The 22,440-nt window shown below is 41.5% G+C and overlaps 1 protein-coding gene across 8 annotated transcripts in view; it reads right to left on the minus strand.

Moving 5' to 3' along the window:
* The window catches only part of MBTD1 (mbt domain containing 1), a 58,154-nt gene that overhangs the window by 31,378 nt on the left and 4,336 nt on the right, over positions 1–22,440 (minus strand). For 5 of the 8 annotated variants that reach the window (XM_034790546.1, XM_034790543.1, XM_034790541.1 and 2 more), the window contains exons 2-6: positions 11,443–11,644; positions 10,097–10,236; positions 8,539–8,653; positions 8,356–8,441; positions 33–150 (exon numbers count right to left, since the gene is read on the minus strand). In XM_034790546.1, the coding sequence (XP_034646437.1) occupies positions 33–150; positions 8,356–8,441; positions 8,539–8,653; positions 10,097–10,236; positions 11,443–11,596 (613 nt within the window). In that variant the 5' untranslated portion in view covers positions 11,597–11,644. The remainder of the gene's footprint in view (positions 1–32; positions 151–8,355; positions 8,442–8,538; positions 8,654–10,096; positions 10,237–11,442; positions 11,645–22,440) is intronic. The other 3 variants (XM_034790545.1, XM_034790544.1, XM_034790542.1) reach the window with 3 other exon arrangements.

Consider the following 22,440-nt stretch of genomic DNA (forward strand, 5'->3'; position numbering starts at 1 on the left):
CTGAAAAAAAAAAAAAAAAAAAGTAAGTTAACCTGCTAATTTCACAATTCCAGCTATCCAGAAGACTTTGGTAGGTAGGCTGCAGTCTGTGTTTGGAACTTCCACTCGCACTCCTTCCGAGATATCACCCCAGCATGTCCCCATGGGTGCCTGTCATTTAAGTTAGAGGGGAGGGGAAAATCACATCTCTTTATTCCATTTGAAAGTGAAATATTCATTTTTGTTTTATTAAAGCTTTATCAATGACCTGCAAAAATTGGAAAAACTCAATACAAATGATACACACAAACACACATTTAGAGAACGAGAACTCTGAAAAATCAAGTTTGGTTTTCTTCTCACAATTTATAAGGAATTTTGTTATATAATTACTACTGCTAGAATATTTCAGCAGTTCTGTGACTCTCAATTTAATAGTTGCAAAACACAAGCACTAGTAAGTTATACATACTCTCAACCCAGCATCATTCCACAACATGTTTCAATCCAAAGCTAGGATCTGATCTCAGTGACATTGTTGTAAATCCACAGCAACTCTGACTTTAGTAAAATTTCTTTGGATTAATACATGTGCCACAGATATAACAATCTGACCCATAGTCTCTACAGCAGTAATTTCATTTCAGAACTCTCCTTGAATCTTTTCTGTAGATTTAATGGGACAGGGTTTATCTCCCACTGGTTAATGCAGTTCACGTGCCTTTATAGGAATGGGTTTTCGCAAGGCCTTTAAGTGATCATCTCATCAGTTAAGAACAATGAGAGATGCAGTCTAAGTCAGCTGCACAATTCACATGAATATCAATGGAAATTGCACTGCTTTGAAAGTTTAGACTGATGTGTTAGCAGCAGCAACAACAAAAAGCTGAATGGACTTTAAGGGTTTTTGGAAAATTGTAGATAGAAGCCAAATGTCCTTTTACATTCAGTTCGTGAAGGGAAGTTTCATTAGGTTGGACATGAGAAAAAGATACTTGATCGATAACTAACTAGTCAAAGGAGGTGTTGTGGGAACAGTGAAAGAGTGTGATGCTGAACAGTCACTAGAACTTATAGTTCACTAAGCCAAGGTTATTAGCAGCAGAATTAGAATCTTCCATGTAAAAAGTTACAGCTTGCAACTATCACATAACGCAACTAGTAGCTATGTAGTTATTGAGAATACTGTTATCACATCACATGAAAACAGAATTGTCTTAAGTTTCTTCTTTAACATGGACTCACTGTCATTTTTTAAAATAGAGACTACCCAGAAACAGGTATTCAGATTTTTGAAAATTCAGAATAGTAGCCAAATCCACACCAAAAGATGTACTGAGAGGAACAGACCCTGATCAGTGCAGACAGTATTTAAGCAGATTTTGTGTGGGCAAATGAAGGAATTTACTAGTTTTGTACCACATCAGGCAGCAAACATCTTTCATTTAAGGCTCTATGCCTTTTTACTAGTCTCCTTGCAAACACACAGTACTTGAACACAATTCACGGGAAAGACCACAGTATTCAGTCCCCAGCCTCTCGGAAGCTAAGCTGTGAAGGAGAGGGGAAGAAGAGTTGCCCTAGTTCTGAATGCTTAGAATCTGGAAGTCTGCTGGAGATCAGCTATGGCCACCTAGCAACAGTGAATGTCAAATTTATAGTACGGGGGAACACAGGATACCCTTACTACTCAGAGTATTGGTGGACAGACTGCATGAACTGTTTTTCCCAGTAAGGGAAGACATATCCATTAAAAATATGGCAAATTTCTTTTTCTTGAAGCCTGGTCTTTTCATGTTCTACTATATCTCCTACACCATTCTAGACTGTAGGGCTCTCCCTTTGGCCATTGGACACAGAGAAATAACTTGAAGGAAGATTGTTATACATAAATAAACTAATGCAATTTTCTACAGTTGGATTTCTCTCCATCTAGGAGGATAACCCAATTAAGCTACTGTTTAGTCAGCTCTGACATATTGTTCTTTCACTTTGACATTTTAGGGAGCTCTTCCTCTATTTAGCTTTCAATGTGGTCCTACTACACAACTTCTATTAGATCTAAATTTACACCTGTGGCTTTTTAGAAAAGGAAGGGGAAAATAAGCTTTTTAAAACTTACATTTATGGACTGTCTGTAGCCTTGCATACAAGGCTACAGATGGGTCCAAACAGCTAAGAGTGTTAATATCTGAAATGATCTGATACGGTACACAGCCTTTTGTTTAAAAATAAGTTATTTTTTAGTTGATCCAGAGAACCCAAGAACTGAAACGGTCAGGGCTTTTTTTTTTTCTCCTCTCCGCAGGTCAACCAATATCTGAGTTGGCACAAAGATTTTATATTTCTAGATTGTGGATTGGTATAGGGGTAAATAGCAGAAAGTTAAATTTGTCCTTGTCTGTGAAAACAGTGGTTCTGCTAGTTTCTCCTACACCAATCCATATGGCTCACCCTTTAGAAGAGAGCCATCCTGGGTAATGATCACTTTATAAGAGCTAAGTATTATTATTGTAGTCAACGATGGTATACAATATATCTAATATACTGTATTTCTTTTTTTCCCCTCACCTAATGAATGTTCTTAAAGGAGGAAGATTAGGTAACGCAGGGCTATGATAGCCATCTTCCTTCATGTCTTCTCTCTCTTCATCTGACTAATCAATGTTTGTACAGTGCTTTGAAAAGAAACTTAAAGCACTATGTAAGTTCTAAATCTTATTCATTTGCTTACTGAATGGGGGGTAACTCTGAAGTCTGGATTGGCATAGTATGAACTAGCAGAACCATAAATTTACAGCTAAGAACAAATTTACCTTTCAGACTCATGACGAATAGATCCACCTCAGGTTCCTCCCCAATCAAGGAAGATCTGGTTCACCACTTCCTGATCCAGGGACCACTCGTGAGGGTTAATCTGAGAGTGACAGTCGCCTTCCCTGCAAGGTAAGTTGCAATCAGGAAGGTCCTGTTGGACACCATCCAAATTCAAACCTCCAGGGTTTCCTAAGTTGAAAAGGCTGACCTTGTGACTCCCTACATGATAAGCATCTCAGCTTGGCTGTCTATTTGTACAGAAACCTTTTGGGGAACACCTGATTTCTCTAGGCCCAGGATGCCTTTAGGGTTGCCCTTCTAGGATTCAGATATGAAACTTGGACTCAGAGGGTTAAATGCAAAGAGATGCTGCAGATTCCTGAAATATATGAGGACAGTATCCTGATACCATGTGTGTAGATAGTATCTACACAGAAGGTAACAAGAGAAAGGATGGGAAAGGAAGATTAGAAGTACAGCAATGCCACCTAGTGTACAAACTGAGAATGCCACTTTTTAATCAGAGAACTAACAATTGGACTTCTTTTTAATGGGAAAATGAAAATATTTCATTCTAAAATAATAATATTAATCTGAAAGGGATTTTGCAACATATACCACCAGATAAACCTGTGAGCTTTATATTGGCAACAAGGTGAAAAAAACATGAATATTGATCTTGTACAATAAGTTGCCTAATGGCAAGTATTGACTAGAGACTCAACATTATCCTTGCTCTGCTCACTAGGAACATTTGATGTACTCTCCCTATTTTTTAATGACTATTGAAGAAAAGTAAGCTCTTTTTAGAAATCAAGGAAAATGAAACAAGAATTTAGGTTAGTTACAAAAATCACAAATGGGAAAAGAAATACCATGCCTATCTAGTGATGATGGATTATACTAAATTACTATTGCTGTAGAGGTCCAATGGATTTAAATATTGGACTGGATTTTGCAGACTACCAGATACAAAACAGAAATGTGAGAGATTGTGATTCAGTGACTAGAGGAAAGAGTCCAGATGCACAAATTCTACTCATGGCTCTGCCACCAACTTACTGTATCACATTAAATACATTACTTTTCACAACTTTACATCTAAGTTTATCCACCTGTAAAATGGGCATAATACAATGTGTCTGAGGCAGATAAGTGAAACACGGAAAAGCTTAGCTATAAAGCAACACAGAAATGCACAGTAGAATTTCAAGCATCATCAAAATACACTAAAGATTACAGTTTCCTCTCCACGTGCAGGTAGAACTTCCATTAAAGCAAACCGCACTGAAGGGAAATAGACTCTTACATTAGGCATTCAATATTGAGCACTGAGAAAGGCAAACGCACACTTGAACTGCTGAAAACTATTGAATCATTAGACAAAAGCATTTCCATTCAAAACTATCAAGACAAATGGGATCTAATAACTGCTTATCTGTTGTTTAACCCTGCCCCACCCAACCAGCTAGAGCCCATGTAGCCAGATATTTTCACCCAATGGCAAATTTAAGGACAGATACCGCAAAATCTTACTCTACTGAGTACTCTTTACTCATGTGGTTAATCCTATTGACCTTAACTGGAACGGGATTAGGCCCTAGATGTATTTAGTTTGGCCTTGTGGATGTGGAATGTGCATTCATATCCATAACACATAAGTGGTAAGTAAACACCAGCAGATTAGGGTTATGGAACTGTGTTAATGTACTTTAGGCATAGGAGACTACTAGAACCTAAAGGTCAAAATGTTCAAACTTGATTGACTAAAGTCAGTCACCTAAATAAAAGAGGCCTGATTTTCAGATTTCAACTCACATTAAGTAGAGTGGAAGGTGTTTCAAACCTCTAAGAATCAGGCCTCTTATGTCTTGGGCAACACTAAGCACTTGAGAGTCCTCTGTTGCTTTTTACAGATCCAGACTAACACGGCTACCCCTCTGATACTACACTTGGACCTAAGCACTTGTTAATTCTAAAAGAAAATGTAAGCGCTTATTTTTTGGGTTAACAAACCTAGTCAAGTATTAAGATACATACTTATACAGAAGTCCTACTATAAAAGATGAAATACAAAGAAAACCGTGCTCAATAACTTTTCAGAGAGACAAAAACAAAAGTTTTATGTTTTGTTACAAATTCTTATTACTGATTAAAAGACTTCCTGATGTCAGGGAATATATATTAGACTCAGTAAAAAAATAACTGGTGCTCAATTAGCAGGATAATATGAATAGTGTTTTTATTTTTTAAGGCAGATGTCCTTTGAAGCAACATGGGGACAGCTATCAGATTTTTTTTTTTTTTTTTTTAGGGTATAGCCTTCAAATGTTTCAGTACAATTGTCCCCCAAAACCATGAAGGTTTTGAATTTAGCACCCTGGATAAATCATCCATTAAGAATCTATATAAAGACTTGGATGTGTCTAAGTATTGGGTTATTAGTTTCCCCTCAACAAACCATTTTCTATTCTAATTGAAAAACAAATGCTCTTATAACTTTGAATTCTTTATTTCTGAGCCAGTTGGATACAGAAGTTGTGGAAAGGTAGCTTAATGCCTTACCAAACCACAAGTCAATCACTAATCTGAAGTCCAACTACCCTTACAGTACAACAACACTGGAAAAATTTGCAGGCATTTTTCCACACTAGTACAGTTCCACTGGTGCTACCAATGGTTGAAGCTGTAGCATATGCAGGGTGCAGGTTCTGAGATATCATAAGTGACTCAGTGATAAAAATCCACACAGCTTCCAAGGCTGGAAGCACAAGTGGAGGTGCGCTGTTGCAGAAAAATTAATATAAAATTTCCCCTATACCTAGAGCCTGTCTTCACTACCAGGGTGTGTCAACCTAAGTTACATTATTCCAGCTATGTGAACAACATAGCTGGAGTTGACGTAGCTTAGGTCGACTTGCCCCAGTGTCTTCACTGCGCTGCGTCGACGGGAGACACTCTCCCGTCGACTTACCTTAATCTTCTCAGGGAGCTGGAGTACCAGGGTCGACCGGAGAGCCCTCTGCGGTCAATTTAGTGGGTCTTCACTAGACCCGCTAAAATCGATCCCTGCTGCATCGTTTGCAGCAGCATCAATCTCCCCGCAGTGAAGACCAGCCCTATGAAAGATGTATGATTATTTTGTTTCTGTGTTTATGGAAAGAAAAATTCTATGATGCTGTCTGGGGGTGTTAAATAATAATTTTTAAGAGCAAACAAAACCAAAAACCAAGCAAACAAAAAAACCCCCACAAATCATAAGAGGACTATGTTCCAAAAAGGGAAGAGGAGCGATATGTCTACAGATTCTTTGATGAATAGTTTATACTATGTTCTTTGAAGAATGGTGTAGAGCAAAACTGAATACCAAATCAGACCTATAGTATGCTGAACAATGCCCAAGAACTCCACTAAGGAAGTGAGAACCTACAAGAGACCTTTCAGGAATACTGAGGGCAGGAAGAAGAAATAGGTTTCAGGTACAAGTACGTAGGTAGTAGTATGCCGATTGTTCTTCAGCACTGCCAACACACTACATAGCTGTGTAAAATTCAGGATAAAGTATAAGTATGAATATAGTGTGTATTTAAAGTTACTGATGTACTATATTCTAATTCATCTGTTCAGCAGTACGATACCAAAATGTAATTAAATCTTTAAAAATTAAGTAGCATAATACTGTGAACAGGCCATTCATTCAATTATTTCAGATTTTTCCTAAGTCAGTTACCTTATCTTTGAGATGTTCCAGAGTATGGAACAAAGCTGTCAAAAACAACAACAGTGCACAGCTTACACCGTTTTACTTGCACATACACACGAGATTTTTCCAATGGAAATGTTCTTTAGTTATATTTGAAAGCACAATTATACTGCTTGTCATTTAGCATTTGTTGTTAAAATCACACAGGCTCATCTTAACACTACCTTTCACTATGCACTAATGAAATTACTTTTTATAGCATGTACAATATTGTGAAACCAGAATGAAGAAATGCTTGTTCAAGCATGTGGATTTTGGCACTGAATCACAAAGCTATACTAACTACTCCAGGGCTTTGTTCTGTGCAACAATAAGGCCCTTAAGCATGAAGGGCTCAATTCAGCAAAGTGTGAGTGCCCTCAGTTCCCACTCACTTAGGAATGGACAGTGCACTGCACCTTGCAACATCCAGCATAAATTTTAGATCTGGGTGGAAAATGTTTTTAGTTGAAATTTTCCATGGGAGAAAACTAACAAAAACCTCCCCCTGTATCACCTTAGCCCAGAACCCACCAAAATAAATCCATTTTCATTGAAAATTTTGACAGAAAAATTTGACTTTTCATGAAAGAAACTAAAAGTTTTAGCTTTCAGCTAAAAAGTTTCAGTTTTCCCAATATACAAGTAAAATAAACCAGAAGCTATCTAGGAAAGCAGGTGCTTTCCATGAAAATTTTCACTCTCTCAAAAACCCAATTTCCATTAAAAAACCCTTTTTGACTGAAAATTTGTGACCAGCCCTAATGAATTTATTTTGCAGACATGAAGAAAGGATTTTTTAAAATATGGATGTAACTTGCACATACAGCTCTTAAAGAATATCTTCTAAAATGTTTCTGAAACATACAGATGTGCTATCTAAGATATTAATTTAATATTGTCTGTTGTAGCCAAAAAAACCACATACCGCTGACAGAAGCTTATATCTAAGTTGTTTAATGCATAACTAAGCAATTTCTGTACTTCCATAATGCTATGTACAAAGAAAAAGAAAGTGAAGAATAGCTTTATCTTCATAACTACAGAAATTCTCTTTTTGCCCCCCAAGTAACACAGCTGACACTAAGGGTACGTCTTCACTTACCGGAGGGTCCGGCAGCAGGCAATCCATGTTCTGGAATCGATTTATCGTGTCTGGTTAAGGCGCGATAAATCGATCCCGGAAGTGCTCGCCGTCGACGCCGGTACTCCAGCTCGCCGAGAGGAGTACGCGGCATCGACGGGGGAGCCTTCCTGCCGCGTCTGGACCCGCGGTAAGTTCGGACTAAGGTACTTCGAATTCAGCTACGTTATTAACATAGCTGAATTTGCGTACCTTAGTCCGAAGTGGGGGCTTAGTGGGGACCAGGCCTCTGAATCTGATTAAGAAATAAAGACCAATTTTATACGTGCTGCAAGAGGTATGACTTGGTCTAATAGGTAGTTTCCATCGTTATCTATTACTGTGTCTCCAACTGGTTTGGTTTAAATTCTATAAATTTGGACTAATCTAAGATTGTGCTTTGAATGTGGGAAAAATAAGTTCCCAAGGGCTTAAGATACCAGCCTTCTATTTTGTAACTTCGAACCTGAATCATATATAACAAGAGTGGCTGATGATATTCAGAATGGTTTCAAGTAAAAGAATAAGGCATGTGTATTTTCTTCTATAATTTTCATTTAAAAAGTGTTTAAATATTAATGTAGTGCTAAATGAATTAATTGATAAAGTACTAAGTAACTGATTTGGTTGCTGTTTCTTGATTAAAATAAATTTAAAATGTCTCAGAGAAAAAAAAATAGTGGAGGATACTTACATGTTTAAAACAGGTAACAGGAGCTGCTGTTAAATTATTGCTAGTAATGTAGTTACCCCAACTGAAACCTTCCACAGGGACAGCTGCTAAAAGAAAGTTATTTTGTTTAGGAAGCTGCACAAGGGGTGAACGGCAGATCTTACGTTTCCAAGAATTAGTTTCATTTCTATTATGCACAGTTACCTGTTTTAGTCTTCACTTGGTTCTGCAATGTAGCTTGGTACTGAGCATATGCTGCTAGTTTAGCCACTAAAGGTTGTTTCTGCAGAACTTTAGCCTTTTTAGTTGGAGGTTTACCCTAGGACAATAAGAGTTAAGTAAATAAAGCCTTTCAAAACTCCCAGCTGGAAATTTTCAAAAATGTGCCTCACACTACTACACAAAATCAGTTCTAAAGGTCCAAAAACATTACACAATTAATTTTGTAAACAAAATGCATCTCTCATGAGGCTATCCTGGTAGGCAAAAATTTTAACAAATAAAACAGAACACAGAAGTTGTCCATTCAAGTACCACATGAGCTACACTTAGCATCAGTATAGTTTAAACCCATAAAAGCAGACTCAAGGGAATGTCAGAAACATAATTTTTGCCTAGGTATGGAAACTTGAACAGCATACAGCATCAGCTGCTGTTCTACAGATAATGGGCAAAGGGACTAGACATCTGTAACTATCAAAAATATGACAAAGGCAGAATCTTAAAACTAATTCTGAGGGCCATATCATGGCAGTCATTAGGCAATACTCCCACAGACATTGGAGTTCCATGTGAGAGAAAATGGGAGAATATAACCTTGATCTCCTGCCAGCTGAGGTTTCAGTCTCTATTAATGTTATTTTTATAACACATCTATGCTAATTACCCTTTTAAATAAACTAATTTAACAAAGGGGAAAAAAGAAGGAGAATTAAAACAGTTTACAACATGCCAAAGTTAATACAGCTCAATATGTCAATCTCTATACAAGGTCTTTTAAAAACCTTTTTGTGAATAAAGTGACAGCAATGGTTTCACCACTGTGATCTGTGAAGCCAACAAGTACTTTGAGGCTAAATCTATGGATTATTCAGATACCACACACTTACATTTAAAGGATTATCCAGCTCTTTCCACTGCAAGTGCAGTGGGCCCATGGCAGCAGAGTTTATTTAATTCCTCTGCACAAGCAAACTAAATACCCACAGGAAGTGCACCATAAGAGTTCCTTGAACAGCAACAGACAAGGCACAAGTGGATGAGAGCATCAGCCACTGCACAGATCTTCCCTTCCTCCACTGCCCTTGCCTGTGGACCACAGAAACTATTTTGGCTACTCAGTTGGTGGAGGGGCAGAAACTAGTTTCCCACAATCCCATTCAACGTATTTGCACAATCCACTCAGGTTAGGTAGATTAGGTCAAGATTTGCTCCTTGACCCTTACAGAAGTGTTGATCTCTATTTTTGTTAGGTGAACACATTGCTAACGTAAATTTTTAATTTTATTTTCCTGCAAGGGCTAAAAAGACCAGGTTTTAGGTTTAGAATTTACTCAACAGGAAATCTGCACTCAATGTAAACAGCAGATGAATAATATGATAAATTTTGACTCACTAACACAGTTAGGTTACTATGAGTTTACTAAAAAACAAACTGATTTTTTAAAAAACATGCATTAGCTCAGATAAGCATTTATCTGTCCAGTCTGGTTTATTTGTAAAACATGCAAGGGTAAGTATATAAACAAGATGGTTTCTGTACCGTTACCTGAAGTCTGGCCAGAATGCTGGCCTTCTTGGAGTTTGATGAATAACTTCTGGAGCACGAAACACTACAGAAACGCTTTGTCTTAGAGTAAAAAGCATCTCGGACACCGACCATCCCACACATCTCACAGGTAGCTAATCAGAGAAGAGAAAAGGCTCAACTATAAAGCATGATAAAAATTTTAGATTAAATGAGAAGTAAAACCCAAACATAAGGATTCCATCATGAAGGTCTTATGGTTTGCAGCCCCGCTTAGCTTTGACACCAAACCGTTTCTTAGTCCTTGATCTTACAAAGATTTACATGTGCTTAACTTCACAAAATGACTAGTCCCACTGACTTCAGTAGAACTACTCAAATGCCAAGGTCTTTGTTGATTCAAGGTTGTAACGGTCCCCCCAGTTTTCACTAACAGAAACTAATGACTCATCCAAAGCTGATCTTCATCCTTCATGCTACCCAGTTATAGGGTTAAAGAGACTTCAAGCGTGCGTCTGTGAATGCAGACTCCATCTGATGTTTACCACTCCCAACCCAAAATAAGACTCGTCTTTCTACTTTCCCTTGAATTACACATAAATCTCTCCCATGTATCGTGGCCAGTCAACACCCTCATCCTGCTGGCATTACACACTTTGTGTGTTGCACTACCCAGTAAGCTCTAGGACATCCAGAGAAACAGAGGTTGCAGGTGACTTGTGCCACTGTGATGCTCAAAGTGGGTTTTACCACAAATGATTCCACTGCTGGGCAGTATATATGTCCTATTGTTTTTCTATAATGATGAAGGCGATCTTCCCTCTTTCTCAAAATAATGTGATTCCAAATATGTGGGGGCTGAACACTGTGTGCTGAAAGAGTGGACTTAATAGTGGTAAAGATATTTTACTAGAACATAAAGAAAACCAATATATAATAAATGCATTAATGCACTACAAAGTTATACAGTATAATGCAACTCTGGATTCACCGCCTAAAAATGTTGTTGTTAAGAGGGTTAACCCAAACTTTGAGAAGGAAGATTGGCTTAGCACTTTAACAGAAGCCTAAGAACTAAAACATATTTGAATACATTTACTTGATGTAAAAATAAAAATATATACATCACATATATTTGCATAGAGTCTTTCTTGATAGGTGAATAGAAATTATTTCTTGTTTCTGGTTCTTAGGAGTAAAAGTCTTCAACGGATCTGCTTTGTTCTCACAAAGGAGGAGTCAACATGTGTTCTCAGACCCACACAAATGACACCTCAGGTTGAAATAAAACAGGTGCTACGAGAGCCCTGGGATCCAGTTGAAAACCCACAAACTCAATACCAGAAAATCTTTGTACTCACCCATGCCAGATTTACCATCTGGATAAGTATAGACCTGGCCATTATTCTTGATAATGGGGAGACTGGATGGTAAGGGAGCAACTTCTTCTTCACTCTCATCAGAGCTTGAGCTGCTACTAGTGTCCTCACTACAACTATCATAACCGTCAAACATCCCGAATGAGTCACGTCTCTTCCTTTCTGACCGTGAAGAATGCTCAGTCTAAAACGCAAAACATAAAAACATAAGACAAATTAGAATACTCTTAATTTAAAGATTTTGGAGATGCAGTAAATTGCAGTCTGAATTAAAGTATCTTCTCTATATACACAGAGATATCAGCCATGTACCTGCTAATAAAATTGTTCAGGACTGAAAACTTCTAGAGGCAGAATTAGCCAGTATTTGATAGTTATATACAAGAAAAAAATCCTGTCTCATAACAGGCTGAAGAGTAATGTGACAAGTCAAAGCTCTTCTTTTGTTGACATCTCTTCAGAGTTCAGCAATCCAGGTACCTAGAGTATTGATAGCCAGTCAGAGCACATAAGCAAATGAGTGCATCCTAAATGGCTGCAGCCAAGTTCACTAAAAATTTAATACGCTTGTGTTGAGCTAAGTCACAGACCTTAAAAAGATTTGTTTGATCAGAGAGAAAGGATAGTCTATTGGGTAGGACACTAGTTTAGGATTTGGGAAACCTGTGTCCAAATCCCAGCTCCACCACAGACTTTTTGTGTGATCTTGGACAAATCACTTAGCCTCTCTGTGGCTCAGTTCCTTCTGTTTAAAATGTGGTACCTAAGATTGTAAGATGTTCAGATACTATGGTAATGGGGGCTATATAAACGGCTTCAATAGAAAGGTGACTAATTTGTTACTTTTACATACAAGAAGAAAATCCTGCCTGATGGTAGCTCTTTCCTTTAACCACGTAATGAGGAAACATACACATGAGAAATTCACCGCTAGAATGGGAGAGGTTTCAGAAATTTGCAATGAAGACATTCAAAATGTATATAACAATAAACGTATTGATGTCCTATTTTGCTGAGCATCTAGAGTATATATTTTACATGCCATCTTTCACCTCAAAGGATCCCCAAATGCTTTTAAGAGACACTGAAATGTAACCACTACCAGAATGGAGGGCAAGAAATTACTGGTTGGGCACAGTGCACAATAATCCAAACATGGAATTTTGGCCAAAGACACCAAGGCCCTATTCATATCCATTCCCCCTTAAAGTTCACACAACAGAAGACAGTGGGCCTCATTCTCCTCTCACTTACCACCATTTTTAAATTGACAACTCCAATGAGCTGCATTAGTCCCAATCTACGATGGTGAGAAGATTCAGGCCCAGTGTCTGTTTAGTTATTGTTCTGTACTGCTTTCCCTTTGTGTTAACTGCTGAATGTGATCAGATACTTCTGTGCATCCACTAACCTGCCTTCATTTCCCTCCCACATACCTGCAATCACCAAAGAGGGAGAATCCCAAAGACTAACCATTTGTCTAGTGGTCCTTCCCTTGCACCTGCCAGAGACAGAATCACAGTCACAAGTCCATGCCTTTGTTGTGCATGAAGACAATATTTTATGGTAAATGTGCACGTTAAAATGTCATAACAAGAGGACACCACTTGCAGACCTCAAAACTGACATATTACACAAAATAGTTAGAAATAAGATGTAGGATTTACATAAGCTATTTCACTCTAAGATCTCAACGCATTTACAAACATTAATTATGCTTCACAACACCCAGGGAGGTAGATATCCCCATTTTATAAAGGGGAAATTGAAGCACAAGGAGATTACTTCACTTGTCTGAAGTTGGGCTGGAAGTCTGTGGCCAACCAGGAACACCTCACCAAGTTGACTGCTCTCCACCCACTGGATATAAATTAGTAAGAACTGGTAAGGAGACAGATCAGCAGAATAGGGTAAAAAAAGAAATTCAATTATTTAAGTGTGGGTGGGGGAAGGGAGTGTTGCAAGATAGCTGAAAGAAACTCAAAGCTAGGTTTTGTCCCTGATATTTTTGATGAGCCAACCCTGCCTGAAAGTTGACGTGTTCACTAAGAGACTGGAAGTGATATTAAAAGACTGGATTTCACTTTCCTTTTTTACACTGGACATGCCCTCTGTACTGCTAGTTTTAAGACTTCTCTACAATAATCCCCCGAATCTTTTTCCTGATCAGCATGCTAGGTGACTGTTCCACTGAGAACATACTTATTTTACATTTGCCACCTGCTGGTCCAATCATCTAATCTGGTTGGATCGTCCCTACTCTGTGTGTCTTAGGACATTTGTTTCCCCTCTCTCTCTCTTTTTTTTTTAAATGAAGATCCTCTACTCTTGCCTGGCAATATGCCTAAACCCTGGAATGGAGAGAACTTTTCTAATATTCAGAGAGGAATATAGTTTCCATACCACCCAGTCCTAGCCTCCCCACCACCTTAAAAGCTAAACAACCAATACGTAATGGGGTGAATACACATTTACCTCCCTAACAGCTCTCAAACTTCAAAAATTTCAATGCACTGTAAACTACGCAGAGATTCCTCAGTTAGTAATTCAAAATTATATTTTAAAAAATGACAACCAGGTAAGCCAAGGGAATTTTCTTACAGTCAGCAACTGGCTGAGGAGTGGAGCATTCTTGAACTAGACCCCAATTCGATCCAAACTGAAATCAATGGAAAAACTTGAATTGACTTCAAAAGACCAAGACCACATCAGGTCCTCACTGTCAGGAAAAACCTCACCTGCAGGCCGTTATTTATTGCTATTATAAGCCAAAGAGATGCAAGCTCAGTTATTACCTCCTGTGTGTTAAAATTAAGTTAGCAATTGAACAACAGGTTGCCATGGATACAGTGTTCTAGTAACAATCCTGTTCAGTTACAGATCAGCACACTAACCAACAGGAAAGCAAGTCTTCATCCTCAACATTCCATTAGATTTGTAACTTCTTACAGTTAATGTTTAACACTGTATTGACCATAGCATCCAGTCTAGGCCAACCCCTATTTGTCACATCAGTCACAGATTAAAGGAAACACACTAAGCAAAAATGTTTTAAATTAACAGGTTTCAAGAACACATGGAGCTATCAATCTATCCATCTTCAAAATGACCATACATATCAAATGTATTTACCAGTACATACTTGCTAAAGGTGGCATAACATTCCTCCTCCATAAATCTTGTACTTGGTCAAGCTGTCCCATTATATCTTAACCCACTGAAACATGGAAGTTTTGGTTTGGAGGGGTGGGGGCTGACTGTGTACGTTTAAAAAGAAGACTGTGGCCTCTAATAAAATATTTTTATTCAGAGTTTTGCCAGAAGGTGACTGGCATCTGTGTTTAGGGGAGAATTTGCTTCTAACACTCTTGGTGTTGATTAATATTTGCATTGGATGTGTATGCTCAGGGATTTAGATCAAATCTCAGGAAAAACTTCCTAACTGTAAGAACAGTAGGACAATGGCACAGACTGCCTCGGAAGGTTGTGGAAGCTTCTTCACTGGAGGTTTTCAAAAGGAGGATGGATAGCCATCTGTCTTGGATGGGTTAGACACAACAAATCCTCCATCTTGGCAGGGGGCTAGACTGCTAGATGACCCTTGCAGTCCTTCTAGCCCTATGATTCTAGGGCCTGGTCTACACTAGGCGTTTATGTCGAAGTTAGCGCCGTTACATCGAATTAACCCTGCACCCGTCCACACCGCGAAGGTATTTAGTTCGACATAGAGGTCTCTTTAATTCGACTTCTGTACTCCTCCCCGACGAGGGGAGTAGCGCTAAATTCGACATGGCCATGTCGAATTAGGCTAGGTGTGGATGGAAATCGACGCTAATAGCTCCAGGAGCTATCCCACAGTGCACCACTCTGTTGACGCTCTGGACAGCAGTAAGAGCTCGGATGTTCTGAACTGCCACACAGGAAAAGCCCCGGGAAAATTTGAATTTGAATTCCTTTTCCTGTCTGGCCAGTTTGAATCTCATTTCCTGTCTGGACATCGTGGCGAGCTCAGCAGCACTGGCAACGATGCAGAGCTCTCCAGCACTGATGGCAGTGCAATCTCAGAATAGAAAGAGGGCCCCAGCATGGACTGATCGGGAAGTCTTGGATCTCATCGCTGTGTGGGGCGATGAGTCCGTGCTTTCCGAGCTGCGATCCAAAAGACGGAATGCAAAGATCTATGAGAAGATCTCTAAAGACATGGCAGAGAGAGGATACAGCCGGGATGTAACGCAGTGCCGCGTGAAAATCAAGGAGCTGAGGCAAGGCTACCAGAAGACCAAAGAGGCAAACGGACGCTCCGGATCCCATCCCCAGACATCCCGTTTCTACGAGGCACTGCATTCCATCCTCGGTGCGGCCGCCACCACTACCCCACCACTGACTGTGGACTCTGAGGATGGGATAGTGTCCACGGCCGGATCCTCGGACATGTTAGCGGACGGGGAAGATGAGGAAGGAGATGAGGAGGACGAGGCAGTCGACAGCGCTCACAACGCTGATTTCCCCGACAGCCAGGATCTCTTCATCACCCTTACAGAGATCCCCTACCAACCCTCCCCAGCCGTTACCCCGGACACAGAATCTGGTGAAGGATCATCCAGTAAGTGTTGTAAACATCTAAACATTTATTTGTAACAGAACATGAATATTAACAATTTAAAAAATGGGTTTCTCATGATTAGTTTGATTAACTTTACGGTTCAGTCATGGGCAGTGCAACTATTGAAAAAAAATCTAGCAATGTCCGGTTTTGCATGATTGTCCTGCCCAAGCCGCTCTACTGTTTAGTCCCTGCTACTGCAGCTACAGTAACATGCGGTCTATATGTCCGGGGATGGAGCAGAAATCCTCCTGGGACATCTCAAGGAAGCTCTCCTGCAGGTAATTTGAAATCCGCTGCATTAGGTTCTTGGGGAGAGCGGCCTTATTGGGTCCTCCGTAGTAGGACACGTTGCCGCGCCACGAGACTAGCAAGTACTCCGGAATCATTGCTTGGCACAGCATGGCGGCATACGGCCCTGGTCTTTGAAGGCTTTCCCGGAGCATTCTCTGTCTGTCGCTCTCAGAGATCCTCATGAGGGTGATGTCGCTCATGATGACCTGCTTTGAATGAGGTAGGGGAATGTTAGTGTTGGGACTGCTTTACCGTTCCTTTACAGAACTGTAACCGCTGGTTTGCAGCCACGCGGTGGAGGCGGGAGAGGGTCAGCCGAAAGGGATCGTTCCCGGGGACAGCCGCGAGGGTGTGGGACAGGAGCAGACTTCCTGCTTGCCGGATTGCTGGCAGCAGGGACCGACATTGATTTCAATGTGAAATGAGGCCATTGCTAATATTAAAGTTTTAAGCTGCCACGAATCTACGGCTTACCATGTCTGCGTGCAAGAGCAATTCCGTTGTCCTGACAGGGTTCTCAAAAGTGCTCTGCAAAACCCCAGACACTGAATGCGAAGGCCGAGAATTCGACCTTGTGCTGAGTGCGCATGTGATAGGTGCTGTGCATGGTCCTGTTCACAGAGAAAGACTATGTTTTTTGTTCACAACTACATTTATCTTTCTGAGGAATTCACTCCCTTTTTCCCATTCCCACAGCCCCATCTGCGACTGTCTCACAACCTAGCCTGTCATCACACTCCCAGAGGCTAGGGAGGATTAGGCATAAGAAGAAGAGGACACGGGAGGACATGTTCTCAGAGCTTATAGCCTGCTCCCGAGCCCAGGCAGCACAGCAGACCCAGTGGCGGGAGAACTTGTCCCAAATGCACCAAGCCAACATGGATCGGGAGGAGAGGTGGCGTCAGGAAGACCAGCAGGCGACTCAAACCCTGCTTGGACTACTGAGGGAGCAAACGGACACGCTCCGGCGCCTTGTGGATGTTCTGCAGGAACGGAGGCAGGAGGACAGAGCCCCGCTGCAGTCCATCTCTAACCGCCCTCCCCCGCCACCAAGTCCCATACTCCCTTCACCCAAAGTGCACAGAAGGAGAGGCGGCAGAGTCCCTGCTAACTCTCACTCCACCCCTGCAGAGAGCTCGAGCAGCAGAAGGCTCTCATTCCCCAAAGTTTGACAAGTTCTTTCCTTCCCGCCTGACACAAGCCCCCGTCCAAGTTTCACTTCCCAGTCCCATGTGTAGTTGATAATAAAAAATATGTTTCTGTTAACTACTGTTTCCATCATGTTCTTTTGGAGGAGGGGGGGAAAGGGGGTTGGTAATTGGACAGGACAGTCACCTTTGGCAGGGTACATAGTCGGGGGGCAGGCACAGCAGCAGGGCACATACATAGTGCAGTGATGCAGTGACTACTTACCCTGGTTAGTCTGGGAGGTTCTTTTCATGTTATGTGGTGGGGGGTGGGTTGCTCTGTGACTTTGTGTCAGGGGAGGGCAGTTAGAGATCTTAAGCGGCGGTCCTTAGGCAGGATCACAGAGCCACACAGCAGGGGATCTGTAACCGTCCCCCCCCTGCCACAAACTCACATAGACCCCCCATACACACAGTCCGTATCAGGAGGGGTGACAGGCTCCGTTGAAAGAACCATCCCACCGCAGCGGAGCCTGTCAGTCCTTGAGTTTAGAAGCTGCATTCGCGCGACTACACTACACCCGCTCTGCACCACAGTCTGCGTCCCAGTTTTAAAAAATTCCCGCAAAAACAGTATTAAAGAAAACGGTGTGCTTTAACAAAGTAGAACTATTTTTATTTTGAAACGTGTGTTGGAAGTGGGGTGAAGGCTTCTCTGTACACAAAATTAGAAAGTCACAGGTTACCCTGCTCACTCAGGAACTTTGCTTTCAAAGCCTCCCGGATGCACAGCGCTTCCCGCTGGTCTCTTCTAATCGCCCGGCTGTCTGGCTGTGAGTAATCAGCAGCCAGGCTAATTTCCTCAACCTCCCACCCAGCCATAAAGGTCTCCCCCTTGCTCTCACAGAGATTGTGGAGCACACAGCAAGCTGCTATAACAATGGGGATATTGGTTTCGCTGAGATCACAGCGAGTCAGCAAGCTTCTCCATCTCCCCTTGAGACGTCCAAAAGCACACTCCACCACCATTCTGCACTTGCTCAGCCGGTAGTTGAAGAGTTCTTTTTCAGTGTCCAGGGCACCTGTATAGGGCTTCATGAGCCAGGGCATTAGCGGGTAGGCTGGGTCCCCGAGGATCACTATAGGCATCTCCACATCCCCAACAGTTATTTTGTGGTCCGGGAAGTAAATACCTTGCTGCAGCCGTCTAAACAGACCAGAGTTCCTGAAAACACGAGCGTCATGAACCTTGCCCGGCCATCCGACATTGATGTTGGTAAAACGTCCCCTGTGGTCCACCAGTGCTTGCAGCACCATGGAAAAGTAGCCCTTTCTGTTAATGTACTGGCTGGCCTGGTGGTCCGGTGCCAGGATAGGGATGTGAGTTCCATCTATGGCCCCACCGCAGTTTGGGAATCCCATCGCTGCAAAGCCATCTATGATCGCCTCCAAGTTTCCCAGGGTCACTACCTTTGGCAGCAGTACATCAACGATTGCCTTGGCTACTTGCATCACAACAACCCCCACGGTAGATTTGCCCACCCCAAACTGGCTCGCGACTGACCGGTAGCTGTCAGGCGTTGCAAGCTTCCAGAGGGCTATGGCCACTCGCTTCTGGACAGTCAGGGCTGCTCGCATCCGGGTGTCATTGCGCTTCAGGGCAGGGGACAGCAACTCACAAAGTTCAAGGAAAGTTCCCTTCCGCATGCGGAAGTTTCGCAGCCACTGTGATTCATCCCAGACCTGCAGCACTATGCGGTCCCACCACTCAGTGCTTGTTTCCCGTGCCCAGAATCGCCGTTTCACAGCATCAACATGACCCATTGCCACCGTGATGTCCTCGGCGCTGGGTCCCCTGCTTTCTGAGAGGTCTGTGCTACTCTCAGACTTCAGGCCATCACCGCGTTGACGTAGCCTCCTCGCCTGACTTTTCTGCATCTGCCTCAGGGCAACCTGTATGATAAGCTGCGAGGCGTTGAGAGCGGCCACAACTGCAGCGATGGTTGCAGCGGGCTCCATGCTCACAGTGCTGTGGCGTCCGCGCTGTCAATGACTGGAAAAGTGCGCGAAATGATTTCCCGCCGGCGCTTTCAGGGAGGGAGGGAGGGCGGGAGTGATGGACGGATGACGACAGTTACCCAAAAGCACCCTGGCCCCTTTTTTTTTTACCCAGAAGGCATTTGCGGCTCCACCCAGAATTCCAATGGGCGGCGGGGACTCCGGGAACTATGGGATAGCTACCCACAGTGCACCGCTTCCAATGTCGACGCTTTCCCCGTTAGTGTGGACTCACAAAGTCGAATTACTGTCCTTAGTGTGGACACACACGTTCGACTTTGCAATATCGATTCCAAATATTCGATTTAAGTAAAATCGAACTACTCTCGTAGTGTAGACAAGGCCTAGGATTTGTGCAGCATACATTTTATAAACTAACAAAACTATAGTTTTTCCAAAAGGAAAAACATATACACTTTCAAAATAGCACCTCTAATGAAGAGTCTTACAGGCGAAAATATTTATACCATGCATAGCCCTTAAATATTTCATAAACCCATTCTCACTTGGTCAAATAACTGCACTACATGTCAAGACTCCAGAATCAATGTAGTTATCCATACATCAAGACCCAGATTTTCAGGATACCATCGGAGTGGGGAGGTGCATTAAAAAGTATACAATGAAGAAATATTTATAATGTAAAACAAGCATCTGATCTATGCAGAGCTGCTGAACTACATAACAGATGTAGCCTATAAATAATGAGAAATGTGGCAACAAAGGAGTTAAGTCATGCCACAGGAATCTATAACTTACTCCTGCTGTACAGGCAGGGTGATATTTCTGGACAATGTGGTCTGAAAACACAAAAGGCTATAGCTAATAAAACAACAAAATCCATATTTCAATGGTTCAAACGAGAGATTAATTTGGCCTGGAATACGATTAATTAAAGAAAGATTTGTTTATGTTGGCTTCATACTTATTTTTTGGTAGAAGGAACTTACCCACATCTTTCTGTTGGGAGAGAAGCGACAATACAAAAGAACAACTCGAGCGACCAGACCCAGGAGGAAGTGTTGGCATCCTTCTCTTTCCTAGTCTCTCCTTTTCTTTTTAGGTTTCGATCTTTACTTTGAACCACTCCAAGATGCCTGCAGCTAGATAAGGAAGTGAACTTGCATCATGATTCCACTTCTGTGACTTCGATTCCCCTGTGGCATTCATGATGATCACTAGTCTATTTCATACTGTCTAGGGGGAAACCTGCTAAGATGCAGGAGCATTATCCTAATAAATTCTGTTGTTTTTCCCCATTCTATGAACTAGCCCAAAGTATATTTCTTCTGTTGCCTTTTCAAAGCCAGTTACCACTACTAAAAGTAAACCTGACTGGATACAGCTGTGGGGATTCCCTCCCAAATCTACAAGGTGTCTTAGTGTTCAAGAATATTTTCCTTTCCTTAAGAAGTCATCTTGTATGCTCACTTCCAGAAATCTCAAAAGCTCTCAGAATTTTCAGGCTTTTGAAGAGCTACATACAACAGACAATTAATGCTAGGGTGACCAGACAGCAAGTGTGAAAAATCAGGACAGGGAGTGAGGGGTAATAGGAGCCTATATAAGAAAGAGACCCAGAAATCGGAACTGTCCCTATAAAATCGGAACATCTGGTCACCCTATTTAATGCTGAATAGCCTTAATATTTACTTATTAGAGTGTGATCTATGGATCTTGTCCAATAAGTATAGCAATAGGGGAAAGCATATATATTCAGGAGAAATTTAGGGAGACAGAATGCAATTTATTGAAACTGGAATTTTTCCAGATCACATCTAGCACCTCTACTCTTGCAAGGTGTGCCACAGACGCCTCCTTTTAATATCTTGTTGAAAGACAGAATCTGCTGCAGCATAAAAGAAGAGTACTAGTTCTAGAACCACTGATACTGCTTCCCCCAGGACTTGGGTTTGCTTAGATTACAAGACCTGCCATCACAAACCTAGGCGGAATAACTATAAGCAGAAGGGGACCTTCTTTCAGATTTGCAGTCAAGTACCTTAGTAATAATCAAAACGTGGAAAGGACAGGCTGAAAGCACTGAGGTTTGGATAACTTACTCTTTTTAAAAGTCTGCCTGAAACTAACAGCAGTTTTAATTTTCTCAAATAGAACTGTATCCCATTATGTAATTGACCATTAGTACATAGATATACATGGTCTGAACTACACATGCAAAAAGGAAGGAAAAACCTAAGCACTTTTCGATGCTGGATTTAGCAGGAAGCAAGAAAGTTTGCATCAATGTCAAAATTAGGATAGGATAAAGGCCAGCTAGCTTCACTTACTGACAGCATAACAGAAGGGAGCATGCTGAGAGTGGGAAGAGTCTGGGACCGTATAGAGTTTTTTTTAACCTCAGTCAGCGGGAAGAATGGTAGCACTGCAGAAAGGTGTCTTACTAAAGTAGTGCTGGGGGAAACAGCACCAGAGACCGGTATGCTAGCACTGGGAAGTCACAGCTGCTGGAAAGCAGGTACTGGATCTGGAACTTTGGGCACATAGGCTGTGGCTTGCTTCTTTAAAGGGATTATGGTCTCCTCAGCAGGAAAAAGGCTTTTGGAACACTGAAAATTTATGGGGAAATGGGACTGAATGCAGCTGCTGGTGAAATAAATACCTATGTGGCTTTTTAAAGAACGGTTTAATCTGTGCCTTCTACGACACAACCCTCCGACCCACCAGTGAATGCCTGGTAACATACAGCCTATCTGTATGAAATATCCGAAAACACATAACTATTCTAGTAATCAAGTGGTATCACACCAAAAGTTAACATCTTCTCCCCTCCCTAAAGCTGGCCATGCAAATGTGTCTAAATTGCTATGTGCCAATCAGATAAGTGGAAATTATAGTCCCTACAATATGCAATTATCTGATCTGCATAATAATAAT

The sequence above is a fragment of the Trachemys scripta genome, chromosome 14 (assembly GCF_013100865.1).
Source record: "Trachemys scripta elegans isolate TJP31775 chromosome 14, CAS_Tse_1.0, whole genome shotgun sequence".
NCBI classification, from domain to species: Eukaryota; Metazoa; Chordata; order Testudines; family Emydidae; genus Trachemys; species Trachemys scripta.